A 25774-nucleotide genomic window follows, 5' to 3' on the forward strand; every position below is an offset into this window, starting at 1 on the left:
TGCCAGTATTTTATAACTTATGCATCCACGATAATAATAGGCATGATCGGAGTAACTGTTTCCAGGTAGGCCATGCTATTGTTACATCCTGTGTGTTATATCTCTGAGACTTAAATTCTGTGTTGAATTGCTGGTTGTTGCAGCTGATTAGCAGCACTTGGTTATCAGTTCAATGTAACTGATGACACCACGGGTGAAAGGTTCTGTGCCAGCAGAGTCCTGTTTTTTAAACTTAAAACTCAGGTGGCAGAACGCACAACAATCCACGTGAGGTGATATTTGCGCCAGATATACTGTACCGTTTGTCAGTAAGGTTCATATCACTGAGATTTGAGTCTCGTGTATAACAAGCTAAAAATCTAAGAAACAAAACTCATTACTTTGACCGCTAGACTGAGCTGAGCTTGGAAACCTGGAGTGCTGTTTGACTGCAGAGGTAAGCAAACAGTAAATGTAACTGTGTGCCTGAATAATTGGGGCATATCTAGCCAGCAGCACTTATGTTTGACTGGAGCTTTTACAGCTTGCATCCACACTGACGCGCTGCAGAGTGGGCCTCTCCTTACCACTCCGTCAGATGACTGCAGATGAGCCAGAAGATGGAGAGTTCGAGTTAGGGGAAGAAGGAAGGTTCCAGAAGAGCCACTTGCGTTTACACTGCCTCCTCTGGTACAGGTAGTCCTCCTTGTCGCGCTCTTTGCGTGCCCTTTGGTAGTGGTCGTCTTCTTTCAGGTACCACACCGGCGGCCAGCGATGTTTCTCAAAGTATTCTTGGTTCTCTGAATCACAATAAATATTTTCAAGACAATCTTTTCTTTAGTTACTCTCTGTCTCACACTGGTGTTCGCTACTAATGAGAGGAGAGCATTAAAGATTAATCAGATGTTTGTTACCTGCAGACTTGGCCTTCATATCTCGGGGAAACTTGCGGCAGATGCTGTTGTAGTTGGTACAGATGTGGTGAAGACACCAGCCAGTGAGCTGCTGGGCACCGTGGAACTGTCAGCACACAAAGTCATATATCATCACTCTGTGTGTTTTGTTTTGGAGATAAAAAGCAGTGCTGGGGTTTGCTGACATGAAGTGCACATATTAAAAAAAACAATCTATATTTGGAGTACAGAGGCCATTTGAGTTGACCTTACATTTAGACTATCTTGTTTACACTTCTTTGTCAGAGCCATTAAGTAAATTTGTACTGCACTTAGAAGCTTAGTCATGGTAGCATTACTGTGCTAATTTTAGCATGCTGCAGTTAGCATGGCAACTAACAAAGTACAGCAGAAAGTAACAAATTCTAAGGATTCCAATATATATCAACAGTCTTTCTCCAATATATTTCCCACAAATCTACCCCTTTTCTTTTCCTTGCTAACAAGCGAAAACACAAACACACAGAAAACAAACAAAAAAAATCTAACAGCCATTAGCCAGTTTGATTTGTTTGCTATATTCTGGTCTGGCAAAGCAGGCGGCAGTGTAGTAATTTAAAAAAACAACATGAAAATTCATTTTAATGTTTGTGTTTCAGTGGTGAATTGCACCAAATAAATTAAAAATGAGCAAAATGAGCTTGCCGGGTAAATGGAAAATATACCCATTTGAAACTTAATGACAGGATGATGTACAGTGCTGAGCATGATTCCTGTCTCCCAGTTGCTCACTACACCAAAAATCCTTCAGCTAGGTAAGGGCAGTTTAATTTAATGTGTCTTTTGCCCCACCTACTGCCTGTGAAAACTATTTTAGCCTCAAGAGAAGTCCCCTCTGAGAAATGCCCTCATTAATAATAAAAATAAAATCTATTTTGTCACAGCGTTGTGTAAGTGCGTTAAGAACAATCCCTGCTCGGAATGATTGGCAGGTCACACTACCTGGGCCATATCCAAGTACACCAGCACATCTCCATCGATGTCAGCCCCCATCATCGCCGCCTCCGTCAGCACTGTTACTGTGTAGAGTTCTGAAAGAAACATAAAAGTTGCTCTCTGTAGGCAACAGCTTGGAAGGGCACACTGCGGCTGCATGTCATACAATCCTGTACTTTACAGGAAAATGATACCAAATGTAATACCTGTAAGTGCAACCAGGTGGGGGAGGCAAAGTCGATTGGCAAGAACAATGAGCTCCATTGCATCCAGATCCGAGCGAGAACAAAAGCGGCCCGTGTACAGATATTCTAGCACAGCCCTCATACAGCTGCGAGTTGTGTTGGGGAACAGCACCTTAGGAGCAGAAAACATACAAAATATAACATGATTCAGGTCCTGAAGGATTCAGCAGGTGTGCACAGAGAGAGGAAGAGCGAGAAGGAATCTCCTGTACAACATTTTACACGATCAGACTACAAAAAATATTTACTTTTTGTGCAGCAAGAGAGGGACACATCGTGAGTTTCATAGGTGATCTAAATATAGCTTTACAGAGCTATCTGATACACTATGGATCATTTGAAAAGACACAATCTCAATTCCAAACGATCTAAAAACCTTTTCTCCTATCAGGCGTTTTATGAATCTGTAGTACTTTTAATTCATAGTAGAATCAGGCACAATTAGCAGGCCTCAGAGAACTGCAGTACACTTGGATCACAAAGCCAGTGTAATTGTATTAGAGCAGATTTGCAGTCCTCTAATTATACTTTTTACACACTTCACGTAGTCCATTGGTGTGCTACACGAGCCACTTTGTGTATTTGAGATGTGCTACACAAGTGTGCTTTCTTTAATTATAAGCTAATTAAATGCACTTTTATTTGACTGGTAATGAGTATGTAACTATAAATGCTGAACTACGTGTTTCATACAGGGCTGATTTTAGCCTGTCCTCGACTCACCTCTTTGGTGCAGCTCTCAACAAAAGGCCCGCCAAACATAGCTGCCATCCAGTCACAACTAGAGATGAGTAAAGGCTTGTGGGCCATGATCGTCCCATCATCTAGCTTGAAAACTACATCTGCAACGCAGAAGTGAGAGCTAGTAAAACCTCACTTACACCGGCATCCACTCTACTTCAAGCTGGGCAGACAAACAAATACATGTAATGATTTGCTCTCACCAGAAAAAGTGCCTTTGGCCAAGCACTCTTTGACTCTGTTTGTCCGCCGCACATGGAAGGCTTTGGTGATTTCTTGGTTCATGAAGGCTTCATTGTTGAGTATGTTTGCCACCATCATCCGCAGGTCAAAGACCTCCAGCAGCTCAGCGATGTGAGCAATGTGCATTAGCTCTTTTTCATTCTCGTCTAGCTGGCCAGTGTACAAGTAGCGAAGAACTGCTCGAAAAGGACCGAGCTGCATGGACTGGTCCATGTGGACTACAGTCATAGGCCTGGGGCTGTATGTTATGGGGTCGTCCACAAGCTCTTCCTGGATGCTGACAAAGGCTCGGCTCCACGAGGAGAGCAGTCTGCCCCGCCGGGCGACCTCGGAGTCTTTCAAGGTCCCATCACTAGTGCAGGCCCTCAGGTTGGCCTTGTCTCCATCATCGCTGCTCTCACAAACATCAAAGCTTGCGGCACGCATCAGCAGCTCTCGCCCAGAGATCGGACCCCGAGGGGGCTTTTCGGTCTCCTCATTTTGCATGTCCATAATAAAGAGGTCGTAGAACTTTGAAGAGGATGTCGCCAGGTATATCTTGTGTGCGAAAATCTTTTGTCGCTCCTGCAGGACCAGGATGACATCGGCACAGTGTGGGTCCTCGAGAAGACCGGCTGGATGCTCCTCTGTGGTGGTAGGGGGAGGTGGCACAGTGATTATAGGTGGGGGAGGTTTTGGTGGCAAGAAGGGTGCCTGAAGGAGAGGTCGCTGGACATTTCTGAGGTGAGATTTCCAAAACTGCAGGTGGCGGCGTGAAATGAGCGCAGCTCGGATGGCGTTATCAAAGACGTCCTTGACTCCAAACTGAGCAACAACACTGGTTTCATAGTATGGTACTCCCAGCTCTTTGGCCACCTCCCGGCCTCTTTCTGGGGGAAGAATCTCACTGGATTTTATTGGTCTGAAAAATAACATATCAGAAGTTAATCGGAAGTAAATCAACCTTTCGGCCATGAAACTTGAAGGTTCTTGCATATAGAGAGATAAATGCAAAACTGAGTACCTAGCTAAAGGCCTCCGTGCCCTGTTCACTGCCTCCAGGTCAGCATAGCGCAGGTCCAGCTGACAGCCTACCAAGATGACAGGAGCACGGGGACAGAAGTGTTTGATCTCAGGGTACCACATAGTCTTTACATGGTACAGAGAGTTGGGATTGGCGATTGAGAAGCACAAGACCACAACATCAGACCTGAAGGGAAGCCAGAGGGCAAACTTGCTTATTTCAGGTAAGATGAAAGCAACTGATGGTAAAAAGACCATAGAATTTCACATTTTCCCACCTGCCATATGCAAAACGCCGGTCCTTATGATGGTCTCCAAAAGTATCCCAAAGGCGGAGTGACACACTGACATCATCCACAACATCTCTTGAGCGCTCCAAAACCTGATAGATGCCAAAAAAATATTTGTATTTCTACAACCACCAGCTTCTCTATATCAAGGGACAAAAAACCCAAACTATTTGAGCTTTCTTACTCACCTCCTGGCATACTCTGTATTGGTCAATTGCCCAGACCGTGGGTACATGTGTGGCGAGTAACTGGTACTGAGTCAGGGTGGCATTGCAGGCCCGGGCGCAGATGAGGCGGGTCTTCCCAACTGCATTGTCTCCTACCACCACACACTTGATAGTTTCAACGTTTGGTCTCTCATAGTCCATATCAGAATCCGTCAGCTGGGGCCTGTCAGAATATAAAGGTGTGCAGAAAGTCGTGTATTAGCACTTTCAGTCCTATACTACCCTGCCATGAACGCTACAGGGACAGACACTGACAAGGCTTCATCTGCACTGCTAATTCTGCCTGCAGAGCTATCAGGGGATGGTCTCGTGACTTCCTTGTGTCTATTCACAGGTTCCCTTTTATTGTTCCTGATGTAGAAAAGAATGAAAGTACTGAGCAAACAACAACGGGAAATATACAGCAAATCAGAGCTAGGCGATAGGTTGGTTTTATTCAACCTTAATTAAAAGGTAGAGAAAAGGCACTCTTAGTTTCAAAAGAGTTAAATAAGTTTAAATGTTACTGCTCCTCTTTTAATAAAGGCTGCTGCAATGCTACATGTGTGACACATCCCTGCAATTCTTCCAGCCATCAGCAAACCTAAAATTCCCTTTCTTTTTTCCCCATGTCATTACATCTCAAGCATAGCACCCCAACCTTATACCTCAGAGCTTATAACTTAAGTCATCACAGCCCTCATGCATGCGGCATGTACCTAAATGAAACAATAGGAATAGGTAAACAGACTATTTCTGTGTCTTGAAAATGGTTGCTGACGATTTAGGTCGCTGTTCCAGTTTCCAAGGGAACTGTGGTTGGTGTCAGTGTGTAAGACCCTATATCAGACAAGCCTCTGTGATTTATGCTCTTTTTTGATTTGATGTATAGAGACAACACCACTGTTACGTGTCGTAACGTGATTTTGAACCATCTGAAACCCAAGTCACGCCATGTTTAATTTACACATCCAGAGCTTACACGAATAAACAAGAAATCTCCATCCGAGCCCCCCCCCCCCTCTTGAAAGCGTAAGCGGACTGGAATATAGCCTCCATTCATATTTATATTCTCAGATAGTGCTGCCTTCTTATGAATGAAGCCAGCTACCCCTACCTGGAAGTCAAGTGCCCACTATCAGGAAAAAACAAAAAAGCAGCTCCCTTTCTAAAGCATAACTTCTGCTGTTCTTATACTAAAAGGACTTTCTATCCAAAACACTTTTGCAGCATCATTTGCTTACTTTGGTTCACACAGTGCTCTAAATATTACTATCAAGGGTTACTATGATTTCTTTGCCTCATGGTCACTTTGTAGCCATTCATAAAAAAATCGGGCTCTTCATTCACTGCATAGTCCGCATCACCATAGGCTTCTCTCACCTTTCAAAACAACTCGCAGTCTGACCTTAGGCTGGGCCTGTCTGATACTATAGAGATACCCCGCCCCTACAATTGCTCATTCAAATGCCCTTTCCTGTTACAGACTACAATGCGCAACTCACGAATTAATTAATGATTTTTTAAAATGTGGTGAGATATACTATATAACGCACAGTGCCTTAAGTCGATCATCTTAAAAACACATTTTTTAAGGAGCCTCGGTTATCTGCCATAACAAGGATGATAAAAACGTGCATACCCTACCAGAAGGACCGAACAGTGCCTCCCTCCACCACCGAGACACTAGTCATGAGGCTCTGCTGCATTACACGTTATGTAACGCCCCGTCACTGACTCTTGAGCCTGTTTATCCGGCTCCGAGTTCATCGCAAAAACCAGCCTCCCCCCATAAAATAAGCGAATTAAAACCACTCTGACGCTGTGGTCATAACGGTTGCCGACCATCCTTACCGCAACATAAGGAAGTGCTGCATCGGGTTGGTCGATGAACGAGATAAAAAGCAGGGCTCCATCGGATGCGTCTTGCACCTGACGGCAGCTCGTATTTAACTTCATCTTCAAGGCGAGGTGAACGAGGCTTGGAAATAGCCGATGTTTCAGGAAAGGTGCTCTGGATCGGTGTGACGAGCCCGATGGCACTGGCAGAAACGCGGACGCTGAGGTGAAGTCTAACGGTGCGATGCAGAGCTGCAGCCCTGGCCGTCATAGACCCACCTCCACTTACTGGATGGCCTCCGTAGCTAATAATAGGCAGGCGCACAGACGGGAAAAAAAAGAAAAAAGAAAACCCCCAAACCTATTTATTACAAAACACTGATCCGCTCATACTTTATACTTTATTTAGCCCAGGTTATGATTAATTCATGCAACCCGCGAGACCTCGGACACGTTAAGCATGAATGATCAGCTCCCTTCTAATCATAGTGGTGTAAGAAGGGGTGTGTCAGGTGGATTTACAGCGGAGAAAGACCAGGGATTAACTTTTGAATGCATGTATACACTAAAACACACACACACTCACACACCCTACACGTGCAGCAACTTGCAGGCATGTCGGATACACGACAAAAACGGAATAAATTCCTGTTTGTTTAAGACATAAGAGACTTCACTGTAATTGTGACACTACCACACCATGAAAACGAAGTTAGATTGTACTCAATACAATTAGTAAGTAAATAAATAAATTAATAAAAAAAACCCACAACAATAAGAAAAAAATAATAACAATCTAACTAAAAAACGCTTAAACACTAATAGAAATTAAGAAATAATACAAATATATTAAAGGAAATACACAGACTTTAGCAGACTTTTGAGACTCTGTCCCTTTTTTACAAGTTGTTATGAAGTGCACATTTTATATTTTGATATGACTCACATTATCACTACAAATACGTTAACTGTTAACATTTGCCTCGTCATTACAGTGTCACGCAATGTTCCCTCTAAGCTGCGCGCGTGCGCAATTGCGCAATGCTGGCACGGTCTCTGCGCACAAAAAATCTGCGTTGCGCACAAAAAAATCTAACCTGATTTGAAATTAAAATTGAAACTTTAACAATTCTGTTTTGCAGTGTTAGTCAGTAAGTGACTGGCTGCGCCAGTGGGCTAAAGCAGTTAATTAAAAGTAGTCTAACATAAATGTAAATGTTGTAATTAATAATTAGCCAATTAATTAATAAACCATGTAACTTGGATGGATTCGATGCTGGCGTGACCACAGTGGACATGTCTACTGATGTTGCTCACAGTGGTCCAAGGGACCGCTCAGGGAGTTTGTGTGTTCGCTCAGACACATGAAAAATTAGAGGGAACATTGGTCGCAAGCACGTACTTTGACTTTTAAATTCCCAAATTTGAATTATTTTTCTTTCATATTACCAAAATGATTCTGTTTGGAGCTTCTTACTTAGCAATAAAGACCCAAGAGACCTACGAGAGTCGTAGGTCTGTAAGTCACCGCCGTTCATCAGTTTGTGTTAAAGCTTTTATTTTCAGCATTAAAACAACTGTGTTCAGTGAATCAGATTCTCCTGGATTTACTTGACATTTATCATAATCACCATACGTGTCAGCAGCTAGCTAATGTCAGCTATTTAACTGCAAAAACATATCAATGGATCTAATTGGCAGGAAGTTTAGCTATGGTTTAACTTCAGTGATTTAACACACACGCACAAAAGAAAAAAAATAACTCACTCATGGGTACTGACAGCCATGGTTTCCAAAGTTAAGGCCTACTAAAAGTGAGTTTGCACTGTCAGTGAAGTAGCACTTCCTTAAAGTCCAGCTCCCTGGCAGACCGCTGTTGTCCTCAGCCTCAGTGTTCCAGTTATTTTGTCATCTGTGTTAGAAAGCACAACAATGCAGTCTGGTGTTTGTTATCTATGTTTCAGAAGCAAGAGGATCAAATTACAGCTGACCTTTACACCGACTTGCAAATGTTACAATACCGAAGCTTACGTGGAGTTGCTCAAAAAGAAATCAGACCGCTGAGCTGATTTTAACAAAGAAACTTCTCCAACAGATTCATGTCCTAGTGCGGGTTCATTTCATTCAGTATTTCCAAAACACGTGACAAATCGCAAAGTGAAATGCCGGTTTGTTGGCGCTCTGGAGCACTGAGTATTACTGGCCTGATTCATTTACTGTTTACGCACATACACTGTGCGGTGCATGGTTTGGTTTAAGGAAACTGCAGTGTTCAGTCTCCTCCAGCAGGTGAGGCTGACAGTCTAAATTTGACTTAATCCTCTTTTATATAGAGGGTAGAGAAAGTCCCTTCAAAATAAAAGCCACGCGGCATAAAATGTTATAGGCAAGGCAAGTTTATTTATATAGCACAATTCAACAAGGTGATTCAAAGTGCTTTACAGAGACATTAAAAAACAAAAATAATAAAAAGCATGATTTAAAATTGATTAAAAAAAAACAGTAAATAAAATCAGTAGTTAAAATATAGGTTTTGAAATTTAAGCTTAAAAGTGTGGATTTGGTGCTTTATTCAAATGCAGCTGAGAATAGGTGAGTCTTCAACCTGGATTTAAATAAACTGAGTGTTTCAGCTGATCTGAGGCTTTCTGGGAGTTTGTTCCAGATATATGGAGCACTTTTGTTTAAGTAGCAGTCTTTTATAGCTCTCAGTCAAAACATAAAGAGCGTGTTATCTTCAGGATATGAATACAAATTGAAAAAGACACGCCTACGCACGTTATTAACTCATTATTAGCGTATTTATTTATTGTTTCAGATGAATCTGCTGTCAAAGAGTTCTTAAACAAAAGGCTGATAAACAAATGATTGTGCTTTTGTAAAAGTAACATATCTGTTCCTTATTTGTTATCAGTTACGTTCCTGATAACCCGTAGGAAATGTGGGAAAACAACAAGGCGTTTTTTTTTTTACAACATGCAAAGCATCCCAACTGGCTTTAGTTTCTTCTTTGCATAACTTTAACAGTTTGGACGGTTATAGATCAACCAAGCGTGACACCGATTATTTGTTTCATACTATATGATTCACAAAGTGAAGTATTGATTTTCTACAGTTGGAATTGTGCAACAGCAGAACTCAGGTATAAAGGTTGTGTAAGCAATACCTTTGTGCTCAAGTCCAGCCAGACTGGGGTGTCCGGGATCATTCAGCTTGTCAGAGGATCATTGCAGTTTTTGGTGCTTGCTTTGTTTTCTCTATGGCTTCTGCTGAAACAGACCAGACCGAAGCTCTCTTCTCTCTGAAGTCCTACCATGTCTCAGAAGAACTCGGCTTCATCCTTCCAGATCCTTTGGTACGTTGAAAAGCTCTTTTGAAGTTCTCTGTGTGTTATTTTAGCTTTGCTTGTTTCAAGTTTGTGATGTAACATTATTACATTTTATTCACATTGTATTACTTAAAAACCAAACCTTTAATAAGAATTTGCCAATTACATTAATCCTTATAGCGCCAAAAAAGCTGTTATAAAAATATTAACTTTAGTATTGATTGAGACCAACAAAGATGAAGGAAGTGAGCATTATTCCTAGAAGACGTTTACAAAATCACATTTTTGCATATAGAAGAGAGCAAAAATGGAGAGAACAATAATGTTCATAACTTCTGTAGTCAGAAATAAAACATGAAGCACAGTGATGGATGGGAGAACTGGTTCCTAAAAAAGAAGCTTAGTAAGTTAAGGTCCTGCTTGGACACAAGCACACAACACACATGATGGTCACAAGTTGTGAACATTTCATTTTGAGCCCCTTGAGCCATTTGGATTTTAGTGAATTTGTTGCTTTGCCATTTGAGGACAACATGAACTTGGATTTGTTTGCATTTTACACCAACTACAGTTGTGTTAAATGGTACTGACCAACATTAACATTTTCTCATGATGTGCATTTAAAGGAAGAGCTTCCACCTTATTACCAGCCATGGATGGATATCGCCCTGAGAATCCCAGAGCTTGCGCAGTCCCACGAGTTGCGCTCCCGTATTAACAAGGTATTTATAATGACAAACACCATTCACGATGACTGTGAAGCAGTTGCTCAGTACAGTTGTCTATGACCAGATGCCACTGCTGAGCAGCAACTTTCTGCAGAAACACAAAGAGTTACGACTGGCCCACCTGGCTCTCAGCATGATGACCATGGGCTACGTCTGGGAGGAGGGAGAGAAAGATACAGTTGAGGTAACTAACTGTCTGTTAGTTTTTCTTTTTCTTTTGCCTCCTGTTTTCTGAATGCTACATGTTACCTTAAGTGATTCAGTTATTATGACTGATTTCTCTTTCATATTCTTTTAAGATACTGCCACGCAGTCTGGCTGTTCCATACTGGGAGGTGTCACAACGCTTAGGGCTTCCCCCAATTATCACACATGCAGATGCAGTATTGGCTAACTGGAAGAGGAAAGATCCTGACGGGTAAGGCCGCTAATCTCCTGCCAGCAGTTTGAGTAAACCCAGCAAATGTGTATAAATATGTCCTGTTTTTCATGTCCATCTGTATATCTGCTGTGCCAGGCCTTTCAACATGGAGTGAGTAAAATTCTGTTTCTGCACACAGTATAATACAATATGTGCTATCATACTATAATATGCACAAAGTTTCATGGCTTACATTTGTCAAACAGGAACCTGGAGTTGTTGGTCAGCCTCCCGGGTGGAGAAAGTGCCCGAGGTTTCTTCTTGGTCACTCTGCTGGTGGAGCTAGCTGGAGTTCCTGCGGTGAAGGTGAAGATACATTAAAAACAGGAAACATCCTAAAATGTGCGCTTGATAATTGTTGTTAACTGACAAATATAAGGGCACCCTTAAAGCGAGGACATTTCTAACCGAACCACTGCTTTGTAGAATATTCCCACGGTGATCAATGGTGTGAGGTGTGGCGACACCGAGGCTGTGGCCAGAGGCTTGGAGATCATCAGCCGGTCTATTGAGGACATGACTGACGCACTCAAACTGATGCAAGGTACTTATTCAGATGTAAAACCTAAATGTGTTACAGCCTTTTTCCAAAAATGTTTGCACGTTATGTTATGTGAAGGCTGATGTGCAGGCAGGAGTGGTGGTAAGGAGGACCCAATGTGCAGACACTTGGAGGCAAACGTTAATTCAAAAAACTCAGCTTTATTGCTGGATGGTAGAAAACAGAAACCTAACTGAACTAAGAACATAAACTAAGCACCAAACCAGTTGACAGGCAAACCACACAGCATGGTAGACAGTAGATCACAACACAGAGGAAAACACAGGGCTTAAATACACAGAGAGAGCAATCAGTGAATGAGAGACAGGAGAGAAACACAGCTGGGACAAATCAGGGCTAACGAGACAAGGGAAGCTAAACCAGATACATTAATATGAGACACGGACTTTCAAAGTAAAACAGGAAACATAACACAGAGACACGGACTTGACAAGGGGATACAGCTGACAGGGGAGACAGCGCAACTATAGAACACAGAAACATAAACCATAAGACAGAGAACTCTAACAAAGACACCAAAAGACTAGAAATGATAAATAATGGCAAAATCAAAGTTCAATAATAATGAAAACTCAAAACTCTGGGTCAACGACCCAGGTCTCCCAAAACATTATGCTGTAGACAGGGTTAGGGTTAGTTCAGGACATGGACTTGTTTAACTTTGGTCTTGCTTTTCTAATATGTATGGAATATGATGCGGTATGATTGCTGAAATGATGTTCTCTATCTTGTTTAAACAGTATGTATGTTTTTTTTTGGTTGAGTTGTTAACTGTGTTTCAAAAAGTGTTTTTATCCCTATGCAGTTAAATAATTTAGCATAGTTTGCAATGCAGTGGCAGCCGAGGGTCCAAAGATCACAGCTGTTTGTTGTTTGCTTTCAGCATACAAAGACTTCTCAGAGCTTTAAATGATGTTTAACACGGGTAGAAAACTCCCTTCCCTGAATCTTTTTAAATTTAAATTGGGAGTTATTTGTAAATGACTGAAACGTTTACCTGTGCTGTCTTGAAATGTATGACCCTGCCTCTTGCCCAAAGCCAGCTGGGATAGGTTCATTGATAAAGAAAGAAAAAAGTTTTTTAATGATTGCAAATGATTCAATTCTTGCCTTTTTCTTTTCTTTTTTTTCGTGATTATTGTAAAATGAATCCCATTAACAACTGTTTTCTTTTCTTCCCTAAGTGCATGTGGACCCTTCAGTCTTCTATGGCATTATGAGGATCTACCTGTCTGGGTATAGAAATCTATTGCTGTTTTCTCTCGATTCACATAGTTGCAAAGTGAAACATGTTTTTGAGACCTATGTGCGTGCCCGTGTCACATAATCATACTTAGATGGAAAGACAACCCGTGTATGCCAAAGGGGCTGGTTTATGAAGGGGTCCAGACAGCGCCGATGAGGTATTCAGGAGGGAGTGCTGCACAAAGCAGTCTGCTGCACTGTTTTGACGAGCTTCTGGGAGTCAAACATGAACCAAAAAGTGGTAAAAAGGCTGACGAATTGTCAATAACATGATCCCAACTGTGCCAGAGATGAATGTAAAGAATTCACTGCTTTTGTTTTTCCCCAGCTTCCTTTCTAATCTACATGAGGGACTACATGCCACCCCTTCACAAGAAACTGATCAACGACATCTCCTTGCAGCCGTCCCTGAGGAGTTTTGTCCAGCAGCAAGATCGCAAGGACCTCAACAATGTCTTCGATCTCTGTGTTAAAAAGCTGCTGGCTTTGCGCAGCTACCACATCAATGTCGTCAGCCGCTTTATCACAGTACCTGCTGCCCGTGCTCGACAACTGCGTGACCAAAACCACAACTCAGATGGCGAGATGATCAGCAGAGCACCCACAGCACTTGAGGAGAGGGGCACCGGAGGCTCAAGCATAATGTCTTTCCTAAAAACTGTGAGGGATCAAACAAAAGATACGTTGCTGCCCGAGGCGAGCAGAGAAATAAAACATCACAGCTGAACTGTCATCACAGAGGAACCGCGAGTCATGCAAATCAAATAAAACCACCAGAAAAATCAACTCTGATGACTTTCCGCACTATTTCACTTGTCTTTAAAAGGATAGCTTTTGGCAGAATGAAAGCGAGGGGCCTCTTTTGATTGTCTTCCATGTAGCTTTGGCGGGTCTGTAAACAAACCTCAGCCTAATAGACACGAGTGATACCCGTCAATCGATCCAAACCATGATTTAAACCACTACTGTTGCTTTCCATTACACGCAACCACTAATCGCTTCTTTAATCTGAACTGGAATGTGAAAAAAAGAGCATCATTTCAAGATCCAAATATTTTGATGACATTTAAACATTAAACAGTTGAAATCAGTACTAACACTCCTGTAATTTTGGTAAATGAGACTGAGAAACCAAGATCAAGTGTATTTTTCAAATCACAAAGATTTCTTGGTTTCTCCAGCCTGAAGATTATCTTAAATCATCCACCGCTGGTATGGAAGTAAAAACAACTGACTTTCTGCTTTTAAGTAAAATAATCAGGGAAAATAAAGTACTGCAGTACCGTGTGAAACCATGGTAGGGCACTAAAGGGCAGCATTACGATGAGCTACCAGAGTGGGCAGCCTATGAGAGAAGCAAGCCTGATTTGGCCTTGACAAGCAAAACTGACCCCATGATGATAATGTGTTATTCATTAATTGCAGTCTTGTGATGATGTATTGAAATTCACATCCACTCATTAAAGTACCAGGATGGAACCTGACTCTTCCATCTCAGAAAATAATCGTCCTTTGTTGTGTCTTAACTTCGTGGCACTGATTCAAAACAGGGTTGTCATGTCAGAACACAAAGCAGAGCAGAGACGCATCGACTTATCAGAGTGGTTACCTCAGCTATCCTGCCTTCTTCCTCCAGCCCACATCCAGCCCTCACATGCCCCACCATACTTCCTGAACCCACTGTGTGGAAAACCCAGGGCAATGAAGGGATGGATTGTGCCATGAATGGCTCATGCTGTGTAATCTTCTCCTTTCCTGGCTCATCTCCACTGGTATTTCATTACAATAACAGCCTCGCCAGATCAGATAAGAGAGATGGTGTGGCAATTAGACATGACAGTTTCCCCAACCTGAGTGACCTACTTTATCTTGAACTCTTTTCACATGCTGGTGAGCGGGAATGACAATAGAAGAGGCAAATGGAGAGAACACAATTACACACGCGGCCTGTGAAAGGTTTTAGCGTGAGAGATATGTGTCTGTGCATATGGAGACAGCAATTTTAATTTCAGTTTACTCTGACAAATTCAGAGCAAATACCTACAAATTTCAAATTAAGCTGGGTGTCATTTGTGGGTTTTGTACTTAAACCGAGGCACTCAGGCAGCCATAGAGAATGTTTCTATAAGATGACAGGGAGGTCTTAGGCGAGGAGGTGAAAGGTGAACAGAAACTGGAAATGGGTGGTGATAGGCCGAACAGTGTATTCACATCATGGGGATCTGATTAGAGCCATCATTGTCCAGCCAAAGTAAATAATGTCTTTCCTTATTGCCATGTAGGTGGAGGACTCCCTGACAACCCTACAGTAAACACAGGCCATCTCTAAGGATGTCTTCATTGTGTAGTCGGGGCTGGGCCTCTATGGCCGCTATAGTTTCACCTTGCATCACACAGCTGGTTTCAGTATAGGAATGACACATGTGCATGAACACACCTGTACTAACAAGGTTGTGACATGTATTATGTAAATAATAGGGTGAAAGGTGTCAAGTTTTGCCTTAAAGGTTCATATCGGCTGCAAAAGTTTAGTCGTGATTGTTAAATATGTGACATTTCTTCACTGCCGCACGCATCAGGAGTCTCTGTTTTTTGAGAAATCTCCTAAGACATCCATATTCCAGCTATCTGACAGGATAACAGACAAGGGTTGTCCTTTTGGTTAGAGAATCGGATATCTGTGCCTTGGTGGTTAACCACGGGATATCCTGGATTCTGTTATTTCAAAATTGAATTTATGATGCTGCTGCTTACCTCAAGCCAAGCAAAGCCAGGACCTTTTCTCACCCTGTGAGGGAGCAGCCTCGATGGCAGCAGGGAGGGACTGATTGTCTTTGGCGTGCACATGACGGGTGTAGTCTGGAATTATGGGCTACACATACAGCACAGTAGGTGACTTGGTGTTGGGTTTCAACTTTCCACTCATCTTGACTTCATTATCTTTGTCAAACATCTATTTACACACACCCAGAGTTCAGAGACATCTTCATCATTTACTGATGGGAAACACCCTGAATTTGAACTCTTTTCAAAGCTATTTTATGAACTGGGCAAAGAGAGTCTGAGACCCCCAGGGGCACCCGAAGCAAGGTCAACTACATATCATGTTGGTCTGTGTAGAATAATTGAAAATTTGTAACCAATTTTCACGTCTAAATACCATCCTCCTCGGGCTAAGAGGTCTAAGTGAAGAAAATAATTTTAAGTACTTACATGTTTGGTTATTTCTGGTTTTGGTAAACTGCTTATGGAAATTACAAACAGAGTAAAGTGTCACATAAGTAAGATCAATAATGAGAACAGGCCAAATTCTCTCAAGGAAAGGTGACCCAGTGCTACTTTTATTACCTACTTTAACTTGGGACACACTGGGAAAGGCTAATGCCACATGGCTGTCCAACAAGCCATAGCCACAATATAAGACTCTTTTTTTAATTTCATTTTTCATTTGTACTGAGATTGACTGTCTGAAAGCATATTTTCTCCCATATTAGCTTCTATATGCTGGTTCCCACTGAAATTACTCCTCTCATACAAGGTCTTAAATATTCAGGCCTCATCTTATTTTAAAGATTTCCTAGTACCGTATCACCCCAAGAGAGCACTTTGCTCTCATACTGCTGCCTTACTTGTGGTTCCTAGAGTATTAAAAAGTAGAATGGGAGGCTTTCAGGCTGCTCTTCTGTGAAACCAGCTCCCAGTTTGGATTTGGGAGACAGACACTGTCTCTACTTTTAAGACTAAGTTTAAAACTTTCCTTTTTTGATAGAACTTATAGTTAGACTAGATTGGCTGACACTGAATGCTGAGTGTTTTGTCTTCACTTTGCATTTAATCATTACTTATTATTAATATTTAATCTTTCTTCCACAGTTTATGCTTTTTGTCCCGTTTTCCTCCCTTCACACCCCAACCAGTCACGGCAGGTGTTAATAGGGAATTTTTCCTTTCTGCTGGCCCCAAGTGCTTGCTTGCCTCCTTGTTTGACAGTTGGGGTTACTCTGTTTTATTCTAGGGTATCTACCTTACAAAATAAAGCACCTTAAGACAACTGCTGTTGTTGTTTGGCACTATTTAAGTAAAGTTGAATTGAAAAACTGAATTGAAATTAAAGTCTGATGAAATATATGTGTCAATTATGAAAATAAATGACAGAATAAATAGGGTGTCTTCCATTTCTCAGCATAACATAGATTGAACCTTTAGATGGACTAGGAACACTGTACAAAAATCGCATATGAAAAAAGTGTTATAAGCACAGATTATGAGCTACAGAAGATGACTGACAAGACTTGCTTCTAGAAGGTTTTTTTTGTCCACACGTAGCTTTTTTGTGTGTGCTGGAATCACACAAGGCTTTAAGCACCTCTCTCAAATGCTTATTGTTGCTAGGTTACAGAAACTGTCTTCGTTAAAGTTTTCTCCTTCACCATTGTTGACAGTGTGGACATCTTAAAGGCAGTCCCAACCTGATTTTGATTGGTGAAAGAAGGTACAGTCACAAGCACTCTGCAATGCAATCATTTTTGCACAAAGGACTCGCTGTTAGTAATCAACTTCATAGGAGTTGTATAGAAAGTAAATGCTGACAGCTGTAAATCTGTACATACAGATCTTAATAGTAATATACTTTCAGCAGGGTTTCCAGCAAGCTATTGTTAAATTTAGTCGCATTAGACTCATGTTGCAATGTTACAACTGTCCTTATCATCGGTTTCTCTGTCACACATAACACGGCGCACATTAAAGCATTACAAAACTTCATGAAAACATCAACTGCCAATCTGTTGTGTGTTTCCAATGCTAAATCATCATCCCAAAAATACATGCAAAGTTACTAATTAGTCACCGTTTGGTTAAAAGTTATAGGTTTAGAATGTGTTTAACATTACCAATGTAACTAACCTCCAGCATGCAACGCTATTCACATTATATTGAACAATTAATGGGAAACAGCAATTAGTGTTCCTAATGGGGAAAGGTTTTCTGTCAGACTTTCAGTTTTCTTAAGCTAATGCACAAGGAGCGATTTGCTTGTTGCACATTGCTTTGAAGCTAGTTGGTTACTAAGCCAACGTTCAAGGCTGTGGTTGCCTAGGTAACCAAAGCCTGGTTGTCCCCCAACCCAGTCAGTTCATTTAATGCTCTGCTCTAATCAGCCCTCCAAGCATGGATGCACTTGGTCACGTAACAGACACGCTCTGCTGCTCTGTTAGCTAAGTTAACTATTTACAGAAGTAACAATGCCGTGCAGGTGGAAGTTACTTCATTCAAATATCTCTCCCCCACAGTTCTATGGTCTCTGGTTGAGACGGTGCTGTAAATTGCTTCTTGTATAGTGCAGCTTTGTAACAGTTTGTTACAGTGTACAGCAGAGGTCAACAAGGGCCCAACAAGAAATCTTTATCCCAAGGCCTCCAAGGTGGTTAATCCAACCATGGCTCTGAGTACCCTAATAACAGGCTGTCATCACCGCCAGTTTGAAATGTACTTTTGTTTATCCCTGTGTCCTCTTTCTAAAGAAAGTTAGGCAACACTTTTAGTTTGAGGGTGGGAATCAGGAATCCTAATTTGCAGTCTAGTTGGATAGCATTTGGGTGGTCTGAGTAAACATGTGAAAAAAGATGATGCAGTTTACCCCAGGGGTACGGGGTTCTTCAAATACCGTGGTCCTAACAGCTCTCTGACTGGTGAATCATCTTTCCTACAGTACCTGTGAAGGTTTTTCGTAAACCAAACGCAGCTCACAGTCACTCTGTTGTGGGTTTCCAATGCACTTTCATGCTTACCAGTCACAGTTAAATAAAACATCAAACTCATGTTTCACCTCGCCTGTCTTTCACATAATTTGTAAAACTACTTGTGCGGTCTGTAAGAGCAGGTTAAAGGCTTTTGATGTAGTCACTGAACAACAACTTTATCTCTTCCTCCCCACAGACTAGACTAGAGCAGCATGCCCACATGAAAAAAGATTTTAAAAAAGAGAGAGGAGCTGTCGTGTTCACAGTCATCTTGAAAGGCTGCTTTTCAGGTGTAAAATTACAGTTGTTGCCCAATTTGATGATCCAATCCAGATGACATCATTGACTTAAAAGGAAAGCACTCATCACATTTGCAACCTGAACTCTTCCACTGAAAAACCTGTAAATTTTCTCCACAAGTGATGGATACACTGCTTCCTGCAGTATTTTCTTGGAAGGAGGACTGTCTCACCTTTATGCTCCATCCTGCCAGGCGTGGGAGTTGGGAAGTGTAATCTGGACAAGAATGTAGCTATACAGAATGTAGATTGCAGTTAAGTGTTAGATCATCTGTTTTATGCCTGAATTATGCTTCATTGGGAAATCCACATCCGTAAGTTGTAAGTTAATCCATAACTTACAACTCCTTTTAACCCTTTGCCGTAACCTTCTACGTAACTTGACATTCCCTTCTAGAGAAATAAAACTGCATGTCGGGTTGATGTAGCCTACAGCAACCGAATGGCGTGGAAGGTTGCGGTGTAGAGTTAAGAGGAGTTTCTGGTTACGTTTTACGTTTGGACGTAGATTTCCCGTAGACGTTTACATGCTTACTGTGATTTGCAGATGTCATGTGAACATATCAGTTTTAACTTAGCATGTTAGCATGCTAACATTTAGCCTATACCGCTAAACATAAAATACAGCTGAATCACATGAGAAAGCATTTTATTTGCAAATAAAGTTACAAATAAATAACAAATAAATAATGTGTCAGAAACCAAAGTAATGGATGAACTTAAATTTTAACTAAATGATCGATGAATCTCTGACAACATTCCCACCGGAGTGGTTTCTCTTGGCAAATGCTGGAGCTAGAGGTAAATTGAGAGGATTACTAAAGACATTCAAATAATTTGTCAGGGGATCATAAATGTCAAAAGAAAATTTCATGGCAATCCATCTTGTTTTGCAGGGTTTAAATACTGAACTACGACACACTCCCATTGTAGTGACCTTCAGCACAGCTAGCTTATTGACCTATCTCTCATTTCATCCATGTTTGTGTGAAAGATGGCCTCCTTTAAATAAATGCACCGATGCAGCAACAAGAAAAACAAAGCTATTTCAGAGAAATATGCTCTGACAAGGTCAGTAAACTGAAATAAAAAATTCTAGGACAACGGGTACCCGAGCGATGCATTCATTCCTCTTTGCTTTGTAGTGGCTGAACATTGAATTCATGGCCATTGGATATTTTCAAAAAAAGTGAGGACATGTCAGGCACACTGGGACTTTAGGAAAGTGATGAACAAAGAAGTTAAAGAGAAGTTAAAGTCAGAATCACATTAAGCTGTGAATAATTTTCAATAATATAATTATATAAAGCCCTACCATAAACTGGTGACATGCCCAAGTCCTCCTCCCCCCGAACCCCATGACCGTGAACTGGATAAGCAGCTGGATGGATGAAGAAAAATAGTTGGATAGGTGGATGATTTCATCATCCAATTAAATTGCAGTCTGCATGAAAATTGCCAGTTAAAATTACAGCATTTATAATTTGCGTTTTCTTACTTTTGTTCTAGCAATTGATTGCTGGATAACTCCCGGTGACCAAAATTTCCCCTACAATTCGATTAGACTTGCTGAATGGTTTCCCGAGAGACCTAAACCGCACGTGTTAAATCTGATTTCAATAGCTGCTGGAAGAATACATGACATTCAGATGGTTTTCCTCACCGGATTAGCAGAGGCCCACACGCGTCACAGCCTTTTGTCTTAAAGGTTAACACAACTGTGTGACAGGGAACAGCCACAACCACTCGTCATTGCTGAGTCACTGCTGCATGGTCCTACCAGGTGCAAATAAGACAGCCCTTTGATCCCCCACACACACTCCTACACGTGAGTGCACACACACATGCAAATGCACTTTAATGAGCAGGCACATGCCATCCCTAAGTGAGGACAGATGCATGCTTGTGCAGTCCTGCACTCCGTCATGACCTGCTGACAGAAACAACGTGCGTGTGTGTGTTTTTACTCCTGCTTTCCCTGCTTGGCTTTCCTCTCATGCCACACTATTGTCCTCTCTCTCTCGCTCTGCTGATTGACTTCCTCTTCCTCTGAGTTGTCGCTAATGTCACCTTCCCTGCTGGCGCCCACACACTCTTTTTATCAACGGCTTCTCATCCGGGTTATGAAAATACAGGAAGTTTCCTGGGGATCTCCTGCATGGAAAAGAAATGTCCATCTCTCCCTGTCGCACACTCGTGTACTTCATGATAAAAGACACAATGTGCGATAAGGGGCCATGAACTGGCTCAAGGGTACACCTACACCATAGCTACTGGTCACCTCAGGAGATGAAGATGATATCTGCACTAATGATGTTCGCACCTCCACATTTAACACTGGCATCCACAGGAGCTTTGCAACAGGTTGAGTGACAAGCCAAATCTGTGACATGGCTATATAGACAAAAATAGACAAACAATGGAAGATCAGATTTCACTGCTCAGTAAAGGCTTCCAAGCAGTGAAAAGATAAATACTATAATTCACCACAAAACTGTTTGTGCAGCGGGAGAAGAAAGTCTTTCCTCCCAAACCCTCCTGCCATTCAGTCATGGACATTCTGTACTGCAGTTGTTGGAAACAGATCCCGGTTTGCTTTTTCTGCACGAGCTAAAGCTCATTAATCCACACTGGTGCTGGCTTACTTACGCAAGAAAGAATTGGGACTTCCTTTGGAAAGCAGCTGCTGAGAAATGGAATGAAAATCTCGCAATGGTCGACTAATTCCAAACTTCCCTGGAAAAACATTCCACTTCCTTCCAAACGAGATCCCGACTTGTTTGCATACATGGCAGGGAGAGGGTGGGTAGCTCCAATCGGGGGACAAGGTGGAGACGGACAAGGTCATGCAGGTGGGAAGAATGGTCAGGTGCTCGTCACAGGGCTTAGATGCAGAACTGTTTCAGCACTGAAACAAAGCCTTTTCTTTCTCTTTTTTTGTGACTCAAAACAATTTAAAAAAAAGTCTGCATTTTAGCAGATCCAACACCTCTTTGTGCTCCTCCTGACCGTGGCATATCAGCATTTTCACTGATTAAACATGCAGGCTACATGAAAATCCAAATAAGATTTGGGACTAGATTTTATGACTGAAGCAAACCGTTATAACTATTTGCATATTTTTAAGCATCATACGGGCTTTAGAAGATTTTTGCAGTTTGACAAGACCAAAAAAGATCAAGTTGCGATATGCTCTTTTTTAATAAATGGATTTCAAAGTTGTTTTGGGCTGTGCTGTTTACATCATAACCGCTTCTGTTTCCTTCATTCATGTTTCAGGAAGGCTTTAACACACTGTACTGTTCAAGGTTATTCAAGCTTAAAACATTGAGTGGTTCTACTGAATGAAGCTGACGTCAGCCAACATGCCCACACTATGTGACTATATTTAGTCTATATTATATTACAGTGGAAACTAACACTTGATATCATCATTGTTTGCAAAGATATAGAGTAATTACTGACCACAACAGGGTGCTTTTTGTTGTTTGTGCCTTTTGAGTTTACCTTGGGTGCATTTGTTGGTGTTTGTGTGTTTGTGCGTGCGTTGGTGTATTATCAACAACAGAGACAAAATGCAGTCTTGGAACTATCATGAGCTACCCTTACACCCACGGCAGCAGGTAAAGCAGGTGTTATATGTTTATCTGTCTTTTTGTCCGGTCGTCCTTCTATAAACACTGATTTTTTTTTTTGTATATTCACGATAGCTTCACATCTGTTTTGAATTCAGTCACGAAGCCTTGCAGGTGTGGAGCTGACATCACAATGAGTTCGAAGAGGGTTTTGGTCTGATAACGTGGAGTGTGATCCCGTAATGTTTTCAATTTTGGTTGTTTTGAGGAAAACCTATTACCACAAATTAACCAGAAATACTGGTTCAATTACTCCACAAGCCTAGCTGTTCATATGGACCAAAAAGCATCCAAATAAGAGTACATTTTGACCTTTTATCCTTTCCATCTCTTGCTTCCCACACATTTTGCTCGTCTGTGTTCCCAAGGGACTGTCCTGAAAACTCATAAAATGAACTATTACAATTTGTTCTGCCAAACAAGTTCACCTTAGCCAGAAACAACCAAATTTAGATTTAGGATACTGCAGTTACACCATGTAATTTTACCAAACTGAGGGGAGCCTGCTTGTTATTTTACAGCCTTGTTCAATATTTTCATGGATAAAATTAATTTTTGAGAGCTAAAATGTCTTTTCATAACAGAAATCTGGAGACTGCTGCTGCAGTTGGGAGTCTCGTGTGTGTGGTGTCATCTGGATTATATATGTGGAGTTCAAATACACATTAGGTAAGCAAACTGAGGATATTTTAAATATACTTAGAGAGCCTTTGTACTCAGATATTTGTATTAACCTCACAAACCATTGAATGGCATAAAGAGACCAAACCATTTCAAATTCAGTTTCTCGCAGTAAATGTTAGAAAAAAAAAAAGTTTTAAAAACACCAAGTGGCACCCACTGTGGGATTTTTATATATTTTTTTGAGTAAAGTTTATTCTTGTGAGATTTGAGTGCAGGGGTTTCATTTTTTCCACCATTTTCTGTCTTTCCAGCACTTGTGTGCATCGCTGCATGCAGATAGTTAATCCTCCTCACTAAATGAAACACCTATCCAAGAATAACCCCTCGCACAATGATTCTCTCCTGTGTCAAGACAGTGTGTCTGGCCAAAGCTAATTCAATAACTTTAAGCACGTTTGATCATAAAAATTAGTAGTGAAATTACCGCGCTTGACATTTTCATCTTTTCCTTTTCAAAGTGCGGTGTTGAAATCGGTCATGCAATCACCAATAGACATGAAACAGAAAAGTGTTTTTTGGCAAAAGGTCATATGTAAACACATGCACACACACACATACAGACACACACACGCAGGAAACAAATCCTCAGCAGCGGCAGCAGGGGCCGAAATTTCACTTTTCAACACCAGTCTCTGAGCAAGAGAGGTCTATAAAATGTAATTACCCTGAAAACGCTGCAGTAACACCGTGCTATACTCTGACTTATGAGAAACACTTAAATTGTATAAAAAATTATGATTCTAACATGGACTCAGTGACAGTACACATAGTATTCAAGGTAAAATTAAGTTTTCATGATGCAACGTGAAAACAGCTGCTTTTCTATTTCAGTCTTGGACAGCGTTTTCCCTTCAATTGTTTTAAAAGTGGAAAAATCACCACTTACAAAAAGTTCATCATGCCACGAGGGTTGAAAAGCAATAGAACATTGAGTCCTTATTAGACCCAATATACAGCACAACAGTGCGAAAAACAGATGTACTTTAAGTGAGCTGATTATCCTTCAGCACTTCGTCCTGCTGTGAAGAATGCCTCATCTCTGCTAAAAACCATCGGCAGTGTTGCAGTGCACCCAGCGACTTTTATGAGGTTTAGTGACTTAGTGTCTTCATCTTAGCTCAGTACATTTTGTTCTTTTTGCTGGCGAATTGGTTATTGGTAATATCAGCTCATGACATGGGTTTATTCGTTTAAAAATCTGTGGGTTTTCCTGCAACGTGATGAATAGAATTCATAGGTGAAAACAAAAGCGCAAGGGACGGTTTGACCTCATGTTTCAAGGTCACCAGCTCTTTTTAAAGTGCTATTCACACAGCCCAAAAAAAATCCAGATTTCCATAAAAAAAAGATAAATGTCTCATTATGTTACCACCCCTATGTGTGCGAGAGTGTGTGTGTGAGAGAGAGTGTGAGGAGGGTTATGAGAACCGCGTCAAATTATCGTCACAAAAATGTAGGATAATTAGGTAGCATGCTCTGGTTATGTAGTCCTCACCTGCTGGCCTGGCACCAAGCAGACCCAGAAGAAATTATCATGCACCAGTCTGAAAAATGCAGACAGGCTCGTTTCATTAACAGTACCTTGTAGACATGCATGTTCCACTGTGCTCCTGTTGTGTCTGAAGTTTAAGGCTACAAAGCTGGATGCCAATTAGAGGTTTTGTAGCATGATTTAGGTGGAAAGGATCTGCGTGTGTGATGGAGAGAGTGGGGCTCTATAGAGCAGCGTGAAAGTGCAAAAGATGGAGAAAGATGTTTTTACTGGTTTCTTTTCGTTATTATACCATCAATTACACCTTTCTTTAAAAGGAAAACTCTTGGAACATGATGTGTTCATCAGGAGAATAATGTGAGTCATAGCTTAAGAAAGACAATGCAGATATACGATGCATATAAGCACAAAGGGTTATGTCAAAGATGCTCAAGGTACAGCCTTAAACCTGCATTCTATCTAATGACCAGCAGGAGGCAGCTCCTCGAGTTGTATAGAAATCTATGAAAGAATGAGACAATTACTGATTTTATTTATCATCTCAATAAACAGCTCAAAAGGGTTTAGTGTTTCAGTCACTAGTTTCCAGTCTCATTGAACTCAGAATTGCCCATTTAGAGTAAAACGAATGATTAACCATGCTTTGGTTTAGGGAGTGGCGCCACCAAATGATCATGTAGTGTCCTTGATTTCCATCCAATCGCAGCACGGTGGTGTGGTGGTTAGCACTGTTACAGCAAGGAGGTCCTTGGTTTGAAACTGGCTGGTGCCCTTCTGTGCAGAGGTTGCATGTTCTCCCTGTTGTCCCTCTGGTTTCCTCCCACCGTCCAGAGGCCCCACCATGACCATGACCTGGAGAAGTGGAAGAAAATAAATAGATGCATGGATCTGCTCTTACAATAATCCATTACTTCAATGGCCAAAACGCTTGATGTCTCCAAAATGGAAGTTCACAAGATGATGGGCAATGTCGAAGTTTTGCAAAATGACCAAGAAATGCTGCAGTACTAAAAACCAGGTGTGTCTTCTGTCCTGTAAAATACCCAGAATGTATGCACCACTTAGTATTACTTATACACTACTTACATTTACTTACACTGTAATTATTTCTTCTTTCCTGTAAAATACATGAAGTTTTGCAATACTTAAAATTACTCACAAAAGGAAATTACTTACAGTATAATTACTTTTTTGTTTCCTGCAAA

The 25774-nt window shown here is 41.3% G+C and overlaps 2 protein-coding genes and 1 long non-coding RNA gene across 7 annotated transcripts; 1 reads left to right on the forward strand and 2 right to left on the reverse strand.

Annotated features, from left to right (window-relative positions):
* rhobtb2a (Rho related BTB domain containing 2a) lies at positions 1-8663 on the reverse strand. Of its 3 annotated transcripts, none has more exons than XM_080894815.1 (11): positions 8466-8663; positions 8202-8346; positions 4578-4779; positions 4378-4481; positions 4101-4286; positions 3058-3998; positions 2837-2955; positions 2075-2225; positions 1875-1963; positions 894-999; positions 1-779 (listed from the first exon to the last, which is right to left on the reverse strand). In XM_080894815.1, exons 2-11 carry the CDS (start codon positions 8219-8221, stop codon positions 574-576), a joined length of 2124 nt encoding a protein of 707 aa, XP_080750941.1. In that variant the 5' UTR covers positions 8222-8346; positions 8466-8663; the 3' UTR covers positions 1-573. The 3 variants fall into 3 exon arrangements, with proteins under 3 accessions (XP_080750941.1, XP_080750940.1, XP_080750939.1); XM_080894814.1 differs by having other exon boundaries at positions 8456-8663; XM_080894813.1 differs by lacking the exons at positions 8202-8346; positions 8466-8663 and adding an exon at positions 6450-6818.
* Positions 8664-8963: 300 nt separating this feature from the next.
* On the forward strand, positions 8964-14376 carry ido1 (indoleamine 2,3-dioxygenase 1). Of its 3 annotated transcripts, none has more exons than XM_080894543.1 (10): positions 8964-9789; positions 10389-10484; positions 10555-10674; positions 10790-10908; positions 11008-11022; positions 11118-11217; positions 11338-11455; positions 12658-12709; positions 12811-12959; positions 13047-14376. In XM_080894543.1, exons 1-10 carry the CDS (start codon positions 9694-9696, stop codon positions 13442-13444), a joined length of 1263 nt encoding a protein of 420 aa, XP_080750669.1. In that variant the 5' UTR covers positions 8964-9693; the 3' UTR covers positions 13445-14376. The 3 variants fall into 3 exon arrangements, with proteins under 3 accessions (XP_080750669.1, XP_080750671.1, XP_080750670.1); XM_080894545.1 differs by having other exon boundaries at positions 10585-10674; XM_080894544.1 differs by lacking the exon at positions 11008-11022.
* LOC308404475 lies at positions 10517-20410 on the reverse strand. Its single transcript, XR_013973129.1, has 4 exons — positions 20257-20410; positions 20074-20139; positions 11105-11206; positions 10517-10643 (listed from the first exon to the last, which is right to left on the reverse strand). It is a non-coding gene; the product is annotated as an uncharacterized lncRNA (long non-coding RNA).
* Between the last annotated feature and the right edge of the window lie 5364 nt (positions 20411-25774).

Source organism: Rhamphochromis sp. 'chilingali', assembly GCF_963969265.1.
Source record: "Rhamphochromis sp. 'chilingali' genome assembly, chromosome: 10".
Classification (NCBI taxonomy): domain Eukaryota; kingdom Metazoa; phylum Chordata; class Actinopteri; order Cichliformes; family Cichlidae; genus Rhamphochromis; species Rhamphochromis sp. 'chilingali'.